The following is a 14,449-nucleotide window of genomic DNA, read 5'->3' on the forward strand; positions in this document are numbered from 1 at the left end:
TCAAATGTGGAGCAAAATTTCCAGTTGGGTGAAGTTATTGCCTCATACCCTTTGATGTTTCTGACTTTAGGCTGGACATAGAGTCTAGGGACTCTGATGAGGCACCATTACTGGCCTGAGATACCAGTTGGTTCTGAGGAACACTAGCAACCTTCATAGCACGACTCTCTGATGTTGAACGACGAAGTATGGAAAGAATGGGTGTCCTCTTTTGCTCCTTTTCCGCTGATGCTCTCCTTTCCTCTGAGTAGCTACGAATTCTGGTGGAGATCCCAGCCACTGTTGATTCAATCTTCCTTCGCATTGTCAAGACTGGTGATTCATTAGGTTTCTTAAGCTCCTTTTCATCTCGCTCCACCAAGGTGTTACCACCACCATCCATGCGCATCATCTCCACTTCCCTCTTTTCCTGTGATCCTCGTCGACCAAGAGTCCAAGAAAGCCTTCGTCTTGAAGAAACTGAGTCCTCCTCTTTGGTCATTTCATCCTTGCGCTCAGTTGATGGAGTTCTCTTCAGGCGCATTGAGAGTCTTCTCATAAAGCCTTGGTCCTTTTGAGCTTCACGAAGGTCCAGGACTGACTTCGACTTCTCTTCAAGTCTCCTTGGAGCTAATTCCAATGGTGCACCAGTTGGCCCAGGTCTGTATATCTCTTCACCTGACTCTGTGGAGTCTGAGGACGTTGCTTGTAATTTGTCATCATTCTTGGTTCGGGTCAAAAATTTTAGACTTCTTGAGAGAGAAGACTCACGTTTTTTAAAGCGTGCCTCAAAGACTTCTTCAGAGGTAATGTCTTCTAAGTCCACTCCTCCTGAAAGCTCTTTTTGGGATGAGGAATGTGTGGTAGTCTTTGGTGGACTGGGTTCTTTTGTGATCATTTCTGGTGAGGCTACCCTTGAGTATACAGCAGGGTGCTCAGTGGTTAACATGATGGCTGGCTTTGGCAGACCTGGTAAAGCAGATGATATGTTGGCAGGTGAAAATGTAGGTACAAATGTTTCAGTTGATGCTGAGGACAATGGGGTGGCTGGAACAACAACAGGTGTAGAGGGTCCTAAAGGTGAGTCATTTAGAGGCTGAAGGGAAGGGACCATGATTGTCTGCATAATACTGGCATATGCTGAAGTCCTTCCATCTGGAAGAACAACTCGATCAGGAAGGGAGGGTGTTACAGTTGACACATTTGCTAGATGATTGGAATACTCTTGTGTTGGTCTCACCATTACTGAATTTGTGGTAATGATCATCTCAGAAGATTTAGCAAGCATATTTACTTCTACCTCTTCCACATTTTCTTTAATAACTTCTACATTTTCTTCAGCATTTGATTCAGAAACACTGGCAATTCTTTCTTCTTTTTCTTTCATAATCTCTTCTTTTTCTTCTTGCTCTTTATCTATTTCTTCCTTTTCCATTTTCTCCTCTGGTTTAGAGCTTGGGACCACAAGAGGAGGTGTAGGAATTCTCTGGCCCGTATACTCTGATTCAATCATTGGCTCTTCTGATATACTCATGTCCTTCTCTGAGAAACCACTTGTGCTCGATCTCTCATCAAAATTACTATCTGTAGTCAACCCATCCATCTTTTCATTTATTGTCTCATCGGGCTTTATCTCTTTCTCCGTTAATGATTCCTCACTTTCTGTTTTGGTAGGACTCTCCTGCACAACAGACTCTGGAGTTGGTGGTTTTGGTGAAGGTTCCCTGGGAGTCACTGGACAGGAGTCTAGCTTGATTTGCTCGGTCAAAGCTGACATAGATATAGCTTCCTTCAGCCTTCTCTCTTCTACCTGTGCAAGGGGAATCTCCAGAGGAGCTCCAGACCGACGGTGTAAAGCTATGGGTTCTGAGTCACCTTGACTGAAAGAAGAACTTTTGCGCAAAACCTTGGGTTTGGGAACTTCCTCCTTCGGGGAATCAGTGGATGCAGCTTTAGTTAGTGGTGGTGGGCCCAAACGAGCAGTACGAGAGTAGCGATCTGAGGATAGTGTATGTTTTTCATCTCCCATGCCTAACGTTTCCAGCAATGGTCCTCTCAGTCCACTCATTTTGTTGTCCACAGAGCCACCACGAAGCAATCGCTGTCTCATCAGCTCCAGTTTGAGAGCATAGTCTTCTTGACTCATCTTGGCATTTCCTGGGCTGGTACTCCTCCTTGGTAGTTCCATAGAGACAGCTTTCTTCAGAACTCTCCTGCCATCTTCTTGATTTCCTTCTCCAGCTCCTTCCTCAGTTGTAATCCGGAGGAGCAATGCACTGTCGGCTGAGCCTCCACGTCTGAGCTCTCCTCTTCGTCGTCCACCCTCTGGTTTTTCTGACTCCATGCTTGATACCCTTCGCAGTGGTTTTCTAGACAGCTCTGACTTTTGTGGCAATTCAGTAGGTAGTTCTTCATCTGAGGAACCCGTGTCATTGTCTTGTGATGACCTTTTCCGCTGACGGCCTTTACCTGAGATTTCAACCCCTACTTTATCCATTTCTTTATGGTCACACTCTATTGCCTCCTGTGCTTGAACAGGGGACCCAGACCATTTACTTGTTCCATTCTGCTTTCCTGTTTCCTGCTCATTGGTCTGGATGTCATTCAGTGACATCCTTGATCCAGAGAATTCCATATTAAGTGGCATTGGAATAAATGGAAGTTCATCAATATCTTCATCAGAATCTGAGGATGATGATGGCAAAGGGGAACCCTCTTTAAGGTGCCTGGGAACTGCGATGGAGATATGGCTTGAGGAGTCATTCAGCAACTCAGGTACGGACCTCATAACCATTTTTGATTTATAGTTGATTAGTGAACGCTGTAAAAGGAAATATGATACAGTTAAAAAAATAAAATTATGTAAGAATTGAATTATTTATAGGCATTCTGGGTGTAATGCAAAATAGAAAACCAGAATAGAAAATAAAACATCCTTCACCTGCCATGTTCTGCGAGATACAAACTTTTTGAGGGCCTCTGTATTAAGGGCCTTCCCTTTGCTAAGTGTCTGTAGAAAAAATACAAATTTCATGTAATAAAAAGAAATTAGGAATGGAACATTGATTAGTTATGTAAAAAAAATTACTGCAGAAAGAGGTTGTCGATGATCAACACTGCATGAAGTGCCACTGGACTTATCTTACCTTGAACCAGGGGTGTCGGAGACATTCTTTAGTATCAGGTCTCCTAAAGGAAAATTATGGCATATTTTAGTCTTTCAGGTTTATGCATTTTTGTTCCATTAGCTATCTTAATAATCTACAATATCTTAAATGAAAAGCACAAAAGGAAGACCCTATAAAAGTTGCAGACAGGAGCCAGAGAATAATGAAATAATAAACACCAGATGTGGATTTGATAAGCATCTGGTACTGAAACAAAATAATTAACATGAGCAACCTAATCTTTTTTTCACTTGATAAGGAACAATTTCTCTGTGTAGTTATAATGTCATAGTGAAAGTTGTGACTGACCAGACTGACCAGATTGGATTGGAAAATTGAAAAATGATATAAAAACCCAATAAATATGATCTAAAACAGGCCAGATAGGAAGTTAAAAACAAATATTCTGAAAATACTGAATGAAAACCTTTGAATATTACATGAAAATGTAAAAATATTGAATTAAATTTAAGAATACTGAATGAAAGACAATGAATTGACAAACAAAATCACCTCAGTGTTGTTGACATTAGTTTGGTTTGTATATGTGTGTTTTTACAAATTAGATATATTTATTTATATAGATTATTTCATGTATTAGTCAGGATACTTATAAATTATTTCCTGAATGACTTGTTGAAATTATAAATCATGTATTTATATATGTATTTTGTACAATAGTTTTACTTAAAACAGACTTTGAAAGATTGGGATCAGGTAGCGTTACTTACAGCCTGTCTGCTACCAGCAGTTTTATGATAAACCCTTTAGCCTCCCGGCAAAGGTCAGCAAACATGCTCTCCTCAAAGGCGACATTATAGTTCCTGATGTTCAGCACAGAACGGCGGTCATTCTCACCAGCAAATGGAGAAACTCCTGTCAGACTTGCAACAGAAGCAAATACTTAAATTTAATGACATGCACTCAGGTAGTCCGGAACAGATAAACTTATAGAAAACTGAAATTGATATTCAGCATTCTGAAATACATTTAATAAGAAAATAAATAATAATAATAATAATAATGATATTAAGGCTTCTCACCACAAATATGCAATAACTCCAACTGGCCTAGACAAATAAAGAGGAAAAGTAGAAAAAGACGGTTATTTAAGACAAAACAAACAAAAATTTTTGTTGTAAATTGAAGAGATACTCTACCAGATGTCTGTTGCCTTTGACACAGGGGTCTGATTGACAATTTCTGGTGCAACAAATTCCGGTGTGCCATATTTGCAGTATTGAGCCTCATCAGGCGTGATCTCCACTGCATTGCCGAAGTCGCAGATTCGGATCTGATCACCGTGGGGGTCTGCCAAGAGGATGTTATCAGGCTGAGGAAAGAATGAGAAAATAATAGTTTAGCATGTTCTGCCAACAGAGTTAATTTTGTATGATCATTTTCCACATGTTAAAACGAAAACAGTCCCTTTTTTTAAATTAATTTTTAATAAAAACTTTTTGTATCCAAAAAAAGATGAGGAAAGAGTGGGAGAGTTAGGATCTGTGAGTCTCTACCTTGATGTCCAGGTGTATGATGTTTAGATGATGAAGGTAGTCCACCCCCTCAAGCAGTTGTCTTATACATGACCGTACCTGGTGGTCCCAAAACACAAATATGCCAGTATAACTGTTAATTTTAGATAATTAACTGACATTAATTATATGTATGTATATATATATATATATATATATATATATATATATATATATATATGCATCATTAAATTGAAATTGATACTGAAATGTATAATGCAAGATTTGCAGAGCAGTCTAAAAACACAGGACTTACATCAGACTCCATTACTGTAGATTTTCTTGTAAATCGGTCAAGCAGCTCTTCATGGCATCTTTAAAGACTAATTAAGGCTAATATTTCTGGGACTTTAAATGCACTGTACATTATACAGTCATTGTTTGTAATACATTTACAGCACATATGCATGTATACTTTTTATTTAACTTCTAACAAGACAGATCTTTTTTATAAAAAGCTTTTCATAACAACACAATGCATATAGTTGCAGTAAAAACATGAAACAAACAAATATATGTTTTATTTGTATCATTAATTGTGTACTCTGCATAAGAAACAATGATAATATAATAAAGATACATTTCAGTGATGATGATGACTGCACTCTTTTTCTCAAAGGCATCATGAAAGTAAAGGACTCTCTCGTGGTCCATCTTAGAAAGCAGGTTCATCTCTCTCAGAGCAGATGCCTTCTTCTTGGCCCGTGTGGAGATAAACTTTGCAGCATACTCCTTTTTGCCTACCTTCTGGGTCACACGTTTCACATAGGAAAATGCGCCTCTGGAGAAAAAAAACTTCAAATAGTTCAAAATCTGTCATGAACAGCAAAATTAAGGCATGAAAACATGAGGAAATGCAGCCACATTTTGGAGATTTGATAAAAACTGGCTCCAGTGTAGGCAGTGGTTCTCTAGCAGCATATTGCACAAAACTGTGGGATTTCAAATATGGCCCTAAAAAATTGCTTACCTTCCAATTTCCTTATGGATGTCATAATAGTCTGCCAGCCTGCGCATTTTCCTTAGAATAGTTTCCTCATCATCCACTGGGTCCTCTTTACTTTTAGCTACAGTAACGGGAAAGCATTAATTAGATCGAATACATTGTACAGCCCACTCCAAATAACTACAACAAAGACTGGGTGCAGATTCATGTTAGTTCCTTCACTTTGCTTGTCAGCTGCACTGTCAAAGGCTTGTTAGGTTTCTCATGGCTCTGACAGATTGACCTCTTACCTTCATGAACAGTGAGTTCTGCTTTACAAGACACAGATCCTGCCAAGTTCCTGGCAGTGCAGGTGTACACCCCGGAGTCTTCTGTACAAGCGTTTAGAACCACCAGGGAACATTCATTGTCATCGTACACAAATGTGTAATGACTGCTCTCGGACAGCAGGATGTCATTCTGGAAACAAATAATGCATGTTTCAACAATAGCTCTTCAAGGATTTATAACAAAATCCTCAATATCCTCAACTGGGGCGGCTGTGGCTCAGGAGGTAGAGTGGGTCGTCCACTAACCAATCCCCAGCTCCTCCACTCCGTGTGTCGAAGTGTCCTTCGGCAAGATACTGAACCCCAAATTGCCTTTGAGTGGTCAATAAGACTAGAAAAGCGCTATATAAATACAGTCCATTTAACATATTCTGTTTTTGGTTCACCCTGGTTCACCCTATTGTATTCCTCGTGTACTGCTGCACTCACAAAGACAAATTATGAAGAAAGTATTAGATGACATTTGACTGTTTCTAAAAATCCTACAGGCTCACTGAAATAAACAAGTGAAATGCAATAAAGAACCTTGAACCAGAGAATGTCAGGAATAGGTTTTCCTTCCACAACCACAGCAAAGCGAGGGGTCTCTCCAGCACAAACATCCAAGTCCTCCATGATAGTTTCAAATGTCGGTGGAGCTGTGGACAGAGTTGCAAAGGCATGATACCCAGTTACATTACGTTTAGATAGATAGATAGATAGATAGATAGATAGATAGATAGATAGATAGATAGATAGATAGATAGATAGGTAGATAGATAGATAGATCTACTGTCTACCTGCCATCTCTACATTGAAGGTACAGCTGTCGCTGCCGTACTTGTTGGAGGCCACAAACATCATCTCTCCAACGTCAGCAGTCTTCACTTTCAGCAGCTTCAGCGCGTGCTGGTCGTCATCTAACATTGTCATCTCGTAAAGGCCTGGCTTGCTGGCCAGGACCATTCCCCTTCTGTGGAAAAGTGTTTGCATTGTAAACCAGGATTAATATGTTATAGGTAGGATAGCAGTGGCCTGTCACTGCACAGGTGTGCTGGATGTTTGTTAAAACAGTTACCTGTATGCACTGTCGTACTGCCGGATGGTCAGAGTCATACACTCTGACCATCCGATAATACACAGAGTCTACAAGGTGGCAACTTTTCCAACAGATAACACACTAATTAAACAGCATGGATGTTACAACTACAAATACAACACCAGCGTTGTTCAAGAATATTAGTTTGAGCCTATTACAGTTTTGTTGAGATGAAAATAAAATTAAAAATTAAAATGACAAATATACTGTATATGCTGGAAAAAGTACCACAGGAAAATGCAAGTAAAGTGCATTCATGCAAGTTGTTGTTTTGTTTTTTTTATACATCATACTTATACTATACTAAAAAGAAAATGAAGGACAAGAGACATTAATAGAAACTTGACAACAGAGACACAGATACCTCTTCCAGATGACTGCAGCGTTGACATAATTGAGAGTAACAGTGATGATGATTGACTGGTTTTCCATCACATATACAATTTCTGGCTTATCAATAATCACTGGAGCCTCCTGAAGATAGGGACCTTGAGGAAAATCAAAGTGCACGCATATAATATAAAAAACAAAAAAACAAAAAAACTGTAGCACTCACTGATGGACGAACAGATGCTCTAAAAAACTGAATGTACCTCGGTCCAGGAGCTGCACAGGGTCAGTGGCAGGCGAGGGTTTGCTGAAAGCTTTAGAGGTGATGGTCAGGACCCTGAAAGCATAGCGAACGCCTTTGGAGAGGGTGGTGATGATGTAGGTGGTTTCCTTCAGGCCAGAAGCTATGATGATCCATTGGATGGAGCCCAGGGCTTGTTGTTGAATGGCGTACATCAGGGAGCTAGGATCTAAAGAAAAATGTTTTTGCTCTGCATTGCTACACAACAATATTGGAATGAATTTTTAGTGTCTTCAGAAATACAACAATTTTGTTAGCTAAGCTTCCAAGACAGCTTAAAATGAGAATCTAGTTTTTCTATCATTTTTTTCTAGAGTTATTGTATAAGAGTTAAAGGGGCTTTATGTACATTGAAGGTACAGCTTTTCTCTGACATCGAAAGCGGTTTCCTGCCGGGAGCGGGTAGTGATGGTGGCGGTGATGGTCACATGCCAAGAGCTTCCGCCATCATTGCATGTACAAGACAAGAGGTTAGAATATGCCCTCTGGGCAGCGCTACTTCTTCATCCTCTCATGCTGGACGGAGGGCAAACTAGATGCTAGAGTGACTCGCTATTGGATAGTGACTAGAGGGGCCAGCCAGGCCAAGGCTAGCTGGTTAGCATGCTGACTTCAGTAGAGGAAAGGAAGTGATAGAAAAAGAAGCAAAACAAGAGTTAACACTGGCGTTGCTTTCCACCACTGGAGACTGCCCTTGGCAAGTAGAGGAATGAATTTTGATTCTGAACTTGCAACGTTTCTTCTAGAATGGCAATTGAACAGCTGTTAATGCTAACGTTGGCTATGTAGCAATAGCGAAACTTACATATAGCCCCTTTAAACAAAATTCCTAAATTGAAATATGTTACAGTATCACATGTGTATTGTATTGTATGCGTAATAAGTATCAGTATATCATTGCATACCAATTGAAGGGTCAAGCCTCCTTGGTTTCTTCCAGCTTAAGGTGATGGCTTTACCAGTGATAGATTCTATCACTGGAGTCCCATCAGGGGGGTCAGGGAGGATATCTGAAAGTTATAACAGTGGAATTATAGGTCCATAGATGTTTCTGAACTGCCTTTTCCCAAGACAGTGTTACAGAATACACTCACTTATAACTTTATGTATTATTGATAACAATTATTTAATCAACATGTGTTTTATCTTGAGGCAACCTACATGGCAAAAAAAGAAATTACCTGTAACATAGAGATGAGCATAGCAGGTGGCCTTGCCTACTTTGTTGGAGATGACACTCTTGTAGACACCACCGTGGACATGGCACACAGAGCGGATGACCAGGCTGTGGACATCATGAACTACAGAAGGAAGCAGAGAAGGGATGGTGACAAGATATGAGGTATAGTGGTCTGTTAGCGTCTTTTTACAACTTAGCTTATTGTATTCAAGATGAGCACACTGTGACAAAATGCAAATCTGGCGTAAAAATGAAAATGCCTTCACCAGAAAGACAAAAGCATTGGGCATCTATTCAAGTGCTTAAAACAGCCTATGTTTAAATTTTCCTCTTGACCTCTTGTGTATTCTTGCTTGTAATACCTGACCTCTCTCAGAAAGGCTTGAGAGCTTTGGTTGGCCTGAACACTGGGGGAATAGTTAATCCATTTTAAAACACTTACACTGTGTCATCTTTCTGTCTTCGGTGCTCTCAATCCTTTTGCCGTTGTGGAACCAGACAATGGTGGGGTATGGCAAACCAGCCACTTTGCATTTGAGCACAGCCTCCTTTCCCTCAATCACATCCAGGTCATAAAGGGGTTTGATGAAGTCAGGCATGGTGAAACGCTCCACCTCATTCTCTGGGACCTCTGGCTCCTCTGGGATGGATGGCATCTTCTCTAGTTTAGCCCTAAGAGTAGATAAGTAAAAATGGACAAAATTGCAAGCTTTAGTGGCTTTTGGAATCCATAATCTAGAGAAGTCCAGCGAACACACAGGAGCTATGGCCCAACATCCAAAAAAGAACATGCTCTTACATCTGTGAGGAAATGGCTGGCCGCGGTTCTTGTATGTAAAGTTCAGCAGAGCTCTCCGCCTCGCCATGACTGTTATGGGCTATGACAGTGTAGAAACCTTCATCCTCATTGGTCACGTGAGAAATGATTAGAGAGTGGCGGCCGCCCTCCTGAAGAATACGAATGTCCTCACTTTCTGTGAGCGGATGGTCTAAAGAGAAAAAGGAGCCTGTATTTATATCAGTTTCATTACAAAGTGTGTCATACATCCTAAAATCAGCAAAACACAGAGGGTGAGAAATATAAAGAAAAAGGTAAAGAAAACAAAAAAATTTGGTAATTTCATAAAGGCATGGATGTTATGATTCTTGGTTGTAACACTTCTCTGAAACACGTAAAAGCAGTTCTAATGGGTGATTTAGATGACTGAAAAAGTAAAATTGTCACTGTTTTCACACATCTAAAGAAGATCCTAAAGACACTATAAAGTACCATCCTACCAAAGTGACTCCATGTGACCTTAGCAGATGGTGTCCCACTGACTTTGCAGTCGAATCGAGCGTTACGCCCCTCGATCACTTCCAGAACGTCCAACTTGCGAGTGAAGAGAGGTTCAATGGAGGGGATGACTTTGAGTTGTCCACATGAGGTCACTTCCTCTGAAGAGTACAAATTAAAGTACATACACAGAAGAAGAGATGGAAATAAATAAATTCCTTTTAATGTTGCATCACACATTGTGATATTTATTCCCGAGACCTACCTTTGGCTGTGCTAAGCTTGCACATGTATGTCCCGCTGTCATCCTCATGTACTGAGTTGAGCAGCAGTCGACACTTTCTTCCATCAAAGTGCATCTTACAGTTGAGCAATGCCGGCTGGATCAGTTTGCCATCGGCCAGCCAATCCACATCGGTGTCTTTCGGTCCAATGACATGACACTCAAACAAAACTGTCTCTCCAGCCTTGGCCGTGATGTCCTTGACCGGGCGGATGACAGCTAGACCTGGCTCAACTGGTAGAGCTGGGTGTAAATAAAGGACATTTTACTCAAGAGAGTTGTTCAGTGATACCTGAATGGTGGTGATGTGAAATAGTTACAGGTGACATTGAATGTTTTATTCACTTGGAGTTATGGCACCAATGTATATATGGTCTAACAAGTAAACTAGTGTCAGGAATTTAGTCACAATGTAGCAAACAGTTAAGCTGAATGAAATGTGGATTTGTACATTCTTAAAAGAGAAAAACACTACTGCATTTGAAAAGCAACATACCTTTTACCTCCAGCTTTCCTTCGCACTGCTTTGTTCCATATTCATTAATGATTTTACAGGTGTAAATCCCAGAGTCTGACCTCAATGCCGATTTGATTGTCATTTCAAAAGTGCCATCTTCTGTCTCACGTACAATGTGACGTGGGCTTGTCTTTACTGTGACTCTGTCCCTCAGCCTACAAAGAAGTAGAATTAAGGGAACCATTGTTACTATGCTTTAGAACAAGAGACGGATCACTCATATACAACTTAGAGCTTTTCAAATTGAATTTATGCAATGAAGGATGACCAAGCACACACTTTTTCAACTACAAGTTCTCTTCTGACTGGTATGAAGGGGGTGGAGGGTGGGATAGATTGTCCAGGACTGCCAATATTATGTTTAGCACTTTCTTTTCTGCTATTGTCTCTCGGGAGTCATGACTAACTCCAATAACAGAACCTGCCTGAGTGATTCAGCCTATTCTTATCTCCTGTATTAAAGGATAAGACTTGCATTATTCTATACTTTTCTTGTTGTCAAATTCATTGTCAAACAAATCCCATGAAAAGACCAAAATAACTTGATGGTCCATCTCTCAAAATACTGTTCAGAAGTGAGAAAAATGTGAATTACAATCCGTAATCAATTGTTTGAATTCAAAAATTTCAGTGCATAATTGCAATAGGTCATGTTTTGTACACCAGCAGGGATGCACTGCACAGAAAAATGCTAACTCTACAACATAATTTAGGATACAGCTAGCTATGTGGGATTTGATCAAATTAATTCAAAAGAATTATGTTTTAGTTCAAATTTTTTCAGACTTAATTTTTTGAAGAACTGATCAGCCACATTGACTACCTGGTTTGTGACAATAAGCCCCAAGTCCATTCGTGAAAACTGAGTAGATTAAAAAAAAACAACAACTTTTCATTTTTAAAGAGGGCTAATTTCCAACAGCTGGTAATTTTAGCTAATGTTACTCGAACAGGAGAATATACTGCATTTATTATTTTGCCGTAGATTACTCCACACGGGCTGCACCAGTGAGTATGTACAGCAGCAGAATGGTGTATGTAGGACTCAAAATGAACAACAGTGCAACATGACGCCCAGTTACCAGTGTAGCTCATTGATGTGTTTTTAGCAGTTTCTTGGAGTTCTACTGTATGCCACAGAGGACTAAGATACTGTATATTAGGGTTTGGTCTTCTTTTGGGATGTGTTGACAGTAAGAATATAGAATACATACTGCAGACTTATCATTTGAGATGTCCTCAAAAATATAAGGAAGTGATTACCCTTTTTTTTTTGTTTGTTTGTTGAAGCCGGACTGTTGTCGAAAAACTCATTAGTTCAGCCAGACATTTGTGTCTGTGGGCACTGAGCACTTCCATGGTAAAAAAGGGGAAGCATGTTATTCTTCCCATTTCCTATGAGGACTGTTTTTGTCAGCCTGGAGATTGTTAGGCTCAATAAACATTAAGTTTTCACTTCCCTTCCCAAATGCATTTGCACGCACAAGAACAAACTATGCAGTCAAGCAAGCTTGCTCATGGTTTGTGATTCTAGTAAAGTCTTTACCATGTCCCATGCAAGCAATGGGTTTAAGCCATTTGATGAAGTGAGGGGACCTACCAATAGAGCATGGGTTTGGGTTGTCCACTTATTCGGACAGACATGGTGACTTCCTGTCCTTCAATGACAGCTTGATCACTCATTGTTACCTGTTTGAAATGTAATGCAAGTTAGAGGCTCGCAAATGCAATTTACCTGTAAGTTTTATTTTGCGGTTGTGTTGATGGGATGACCACACAGCAGATAACATGTTCATATGGGAAAATTAATATTGATTGAAACAACGACATCCTGTGCATAACCCATTTCCATGCAGTATTTTGACCAGTCAAAAATCCAGTTGAGTAAGTGTCAGTACTAAAAAGACAAATATCATACTCTGAGTGGGAAAGTACATTTGGTAGATTTATCCAATGAGCTCTGTAGACTCTCACCAGGAATGCTGGGGGTTTCCTGAATCGTGTGTCAATAGTTCGCCTTGGCTCTGGCCCTCCAAAATCCATGCCTTCCTCCAGGGGACTGAGATATTCCTCATCAGATGTAATAGGGCTGCTGATATCCACGGGCACGCCCAGGTTTCCTTTAGGCTCCTGTACAGACTCTATAAAAACAATGAGGTTACACTATGTTTTAACTTTTAGTGTGATACAGTCCTTTTTACAAGTAAATCTTATATGAATGTTTCATTTTGCATCTGTAAACTTTGTGTTTTTTTTACTGATAGCACAGCACAATGAGAGCACAAGAGTTCATGCATTAAAAAAAAAAACAAAGCCCCCCCCCTTAAAACATAATTAGAATCTGAGATGACAAATGTGATATCCAAACAATAGTGTATTCACAGTGAGTGGAGCCAGTAAGCCTCAGTGGGCAATTTATAGGTTCAGTTTCGCCTGAGTTGCTATGGTAACTATAAGTGAGGTTGTTCAGCTGGAATATATGGCACACACATTTTGCAAGAGAGAGATAATGGCAGGGGAGCAGGAGAGAAATCAGTTGAAACACATTGCCAATGTGGAAAGAACCCACAAGATGTTTTTTTTTTGGGATGGATAACAAGACCTTTTAAATCAATTTTTGAATATGTAGGGTATTCTTGAATTAACCTATGGGGGAAAAAAAATTAGGTGTCCTTTTGCATTTTTGACAGAATACAATACCAATTTATTATAATAACTGACTTAATCCAAGTTAAATGGTCACACAGATCATTCAGTGTAGATAACAACATTTCTGTCCTGTAGGTTATGACAGCATATTCCTTTTCATGTTCATTTTCACAATCTTTTATCTGTTTGAACTGCTCTAATTTACGATAAACCAACTGTTACTTATATGGAAACACAATTAAAACCTTCACTGCAGAGCCACTTTCACTAACCAAGTAATTAATAGCACTACCTTTGCATAATAATGCAGATTTAACTGTTCAAGACTGAAACTAAGAATGAATCATCACAAAACAGTACTGTATATACTCCCTAAAGTTTCATCTGATATCCCCAAAATCAAACTTACCTGCTTTAACTATAAGGATGGCACTGCTGGCGGATTTTCCCACCTGATTAACAGCAGTTACACAGTATTTTCCACCATCATTTGTTTTAGCTGATTTGATGAGCATACTGTGCCGTTCACCCTCTACCTTGACTGTGTAATTTGCAATGTCAGTGACGTCAGTGTTGTCTTTTGTCCAGGTAACTTGAACAGAGAAGAAATAGAAGACAAATAAATCCACTTGCATAATGAATACATTTGAGGTTTCTGTTGTTTAAACGTAAAGTGCAGTATGTTACCTTCAGGAATGGGGGTTCCGGCAATGATACATTTAAGTAGCACATCGGCACCAGCAGATACTACAGTGTCCTGGAGGGGAAACTCAAATACAGGGGCCTCCATTGGGTCTTCTCCAGCAGACACGTAAGAATCGTCTGAAGAATCTGCACAGATTAAAAAAAGACAACCCTGAAGTCATTTTTTCCCGTGTC

The 14,449-nt window shown here is 39.9% G+C and overlaps 1 protein-coding gene across 2 annotated transcripts in view; it reads right to left on the reverse strand.

Annotated features, from left to right (window-relative positions):
* spegb (striated muscle enriched protein kinase b) overlaps positions 1-14,449 on the reverse strand; it is a 37,919-nt gene that overhangs the window by 11,265 nt on the left and 12,205 nt on the right. For both annotated transcript variants that reach the window (XM_040148171.1, XM_040148170.1), the window contains exons 5-30: positions 14,258-14,401; positions 13,980-14,162; positions 12,896-13,062; positions 12,522-12,610; positions 10,901-11,076; positions 10,387-10,647; positions 10,124-10,282; positions 9,645-9,834; positions 9,288-9,517; positions 8,847-8,966; positions 8,571-8,675; positions 7,628-7,834; positions 7,399-7,522; positions 6,736-6,908; positions 6,482-6,594; positions 5,918-6,086; positions 5,652-5,748; positions 5,262-5,462; positions 4,938-4,995; positions 4,664-4,741; positions 4,307-4,479; positions 4,190-4,216; positions 3,878-4,030; positions 3,126-3,168; positions 2,921-2,989; positions 49-2,800 (exon numbers count right to left, since the gene is read on the reverse strand). In XM_040148171.1, coding sequence (XP_040004105.1) covers positions 49-2,800; positions 2,921-2,989; positions 3,126-3,168; positions 3,878-4,030; positions 4,190-4,216; positions 4,307-4,479; positions 4,664-4,741; positions 4,938-4,995; positions 5,262-5,462; positions 5,652-5,748; positions 5,918-6,086; positions 6,482-6,594; positions 6,736-6,908; positions 7,399-7,522; positions 7,628-7,834; positions 8,571-8,675; positions 8,847-8,966; positions 9,288-9,517; positions 9,645-9,834; positions 10,124-10,282; positions 10,387-10,647; positions 10,901-11,076; positions 12,522-12,610; positions 12,896-13,062; positions 13,980-14,162; positions 14,258-14,401 — 6,261 coding nt within the window. The remainder of the gene's footprint in view (positions 1-48; positions 2,801-2,920; positions 2,990-3,125; positions 3,169-3,877; positions 4,031-4,189; positions 4,217-4,306; positions 4,480-4,663; positions 4,742-4,937; positions 4,996-5,261; positions 5,463-5,651; positions 5,749-5,917; positions 6,087-6,481; positions 6,595-6,735; positions 6,909-7,398; positions 7,523-7,627; positions 7,835-8,570; positions 8,676-8,846; positions 8,967-9,287; positions 9,518-9,644; positions 9,835-10,123; positions 10,283-10,386; positions 10,648-10,900; positions 11,077-12,521; positions 12,611-12,895; positions 13,063-13,979; positions 14,163-14,257; positions 14,402-14,449) is intronic.

This window comes from Xiphias gladius, chromosome 16 (assembly GCF_016859285.1).
Source record: "Xiphias gladius isolate SHS-SW01 ecotype Sanya breed wild chromosome 16, ASM1685928v1, whole genome shotgun sequence".
In the NCBI taxonomy this organism is placed as follows: domain Eukaryota; kingdom Metazoa; phylum Chordata; class Actinopteri; order Istiophoriformes; family Xiphiidae; genus Xiphias; species Xiphias gladius.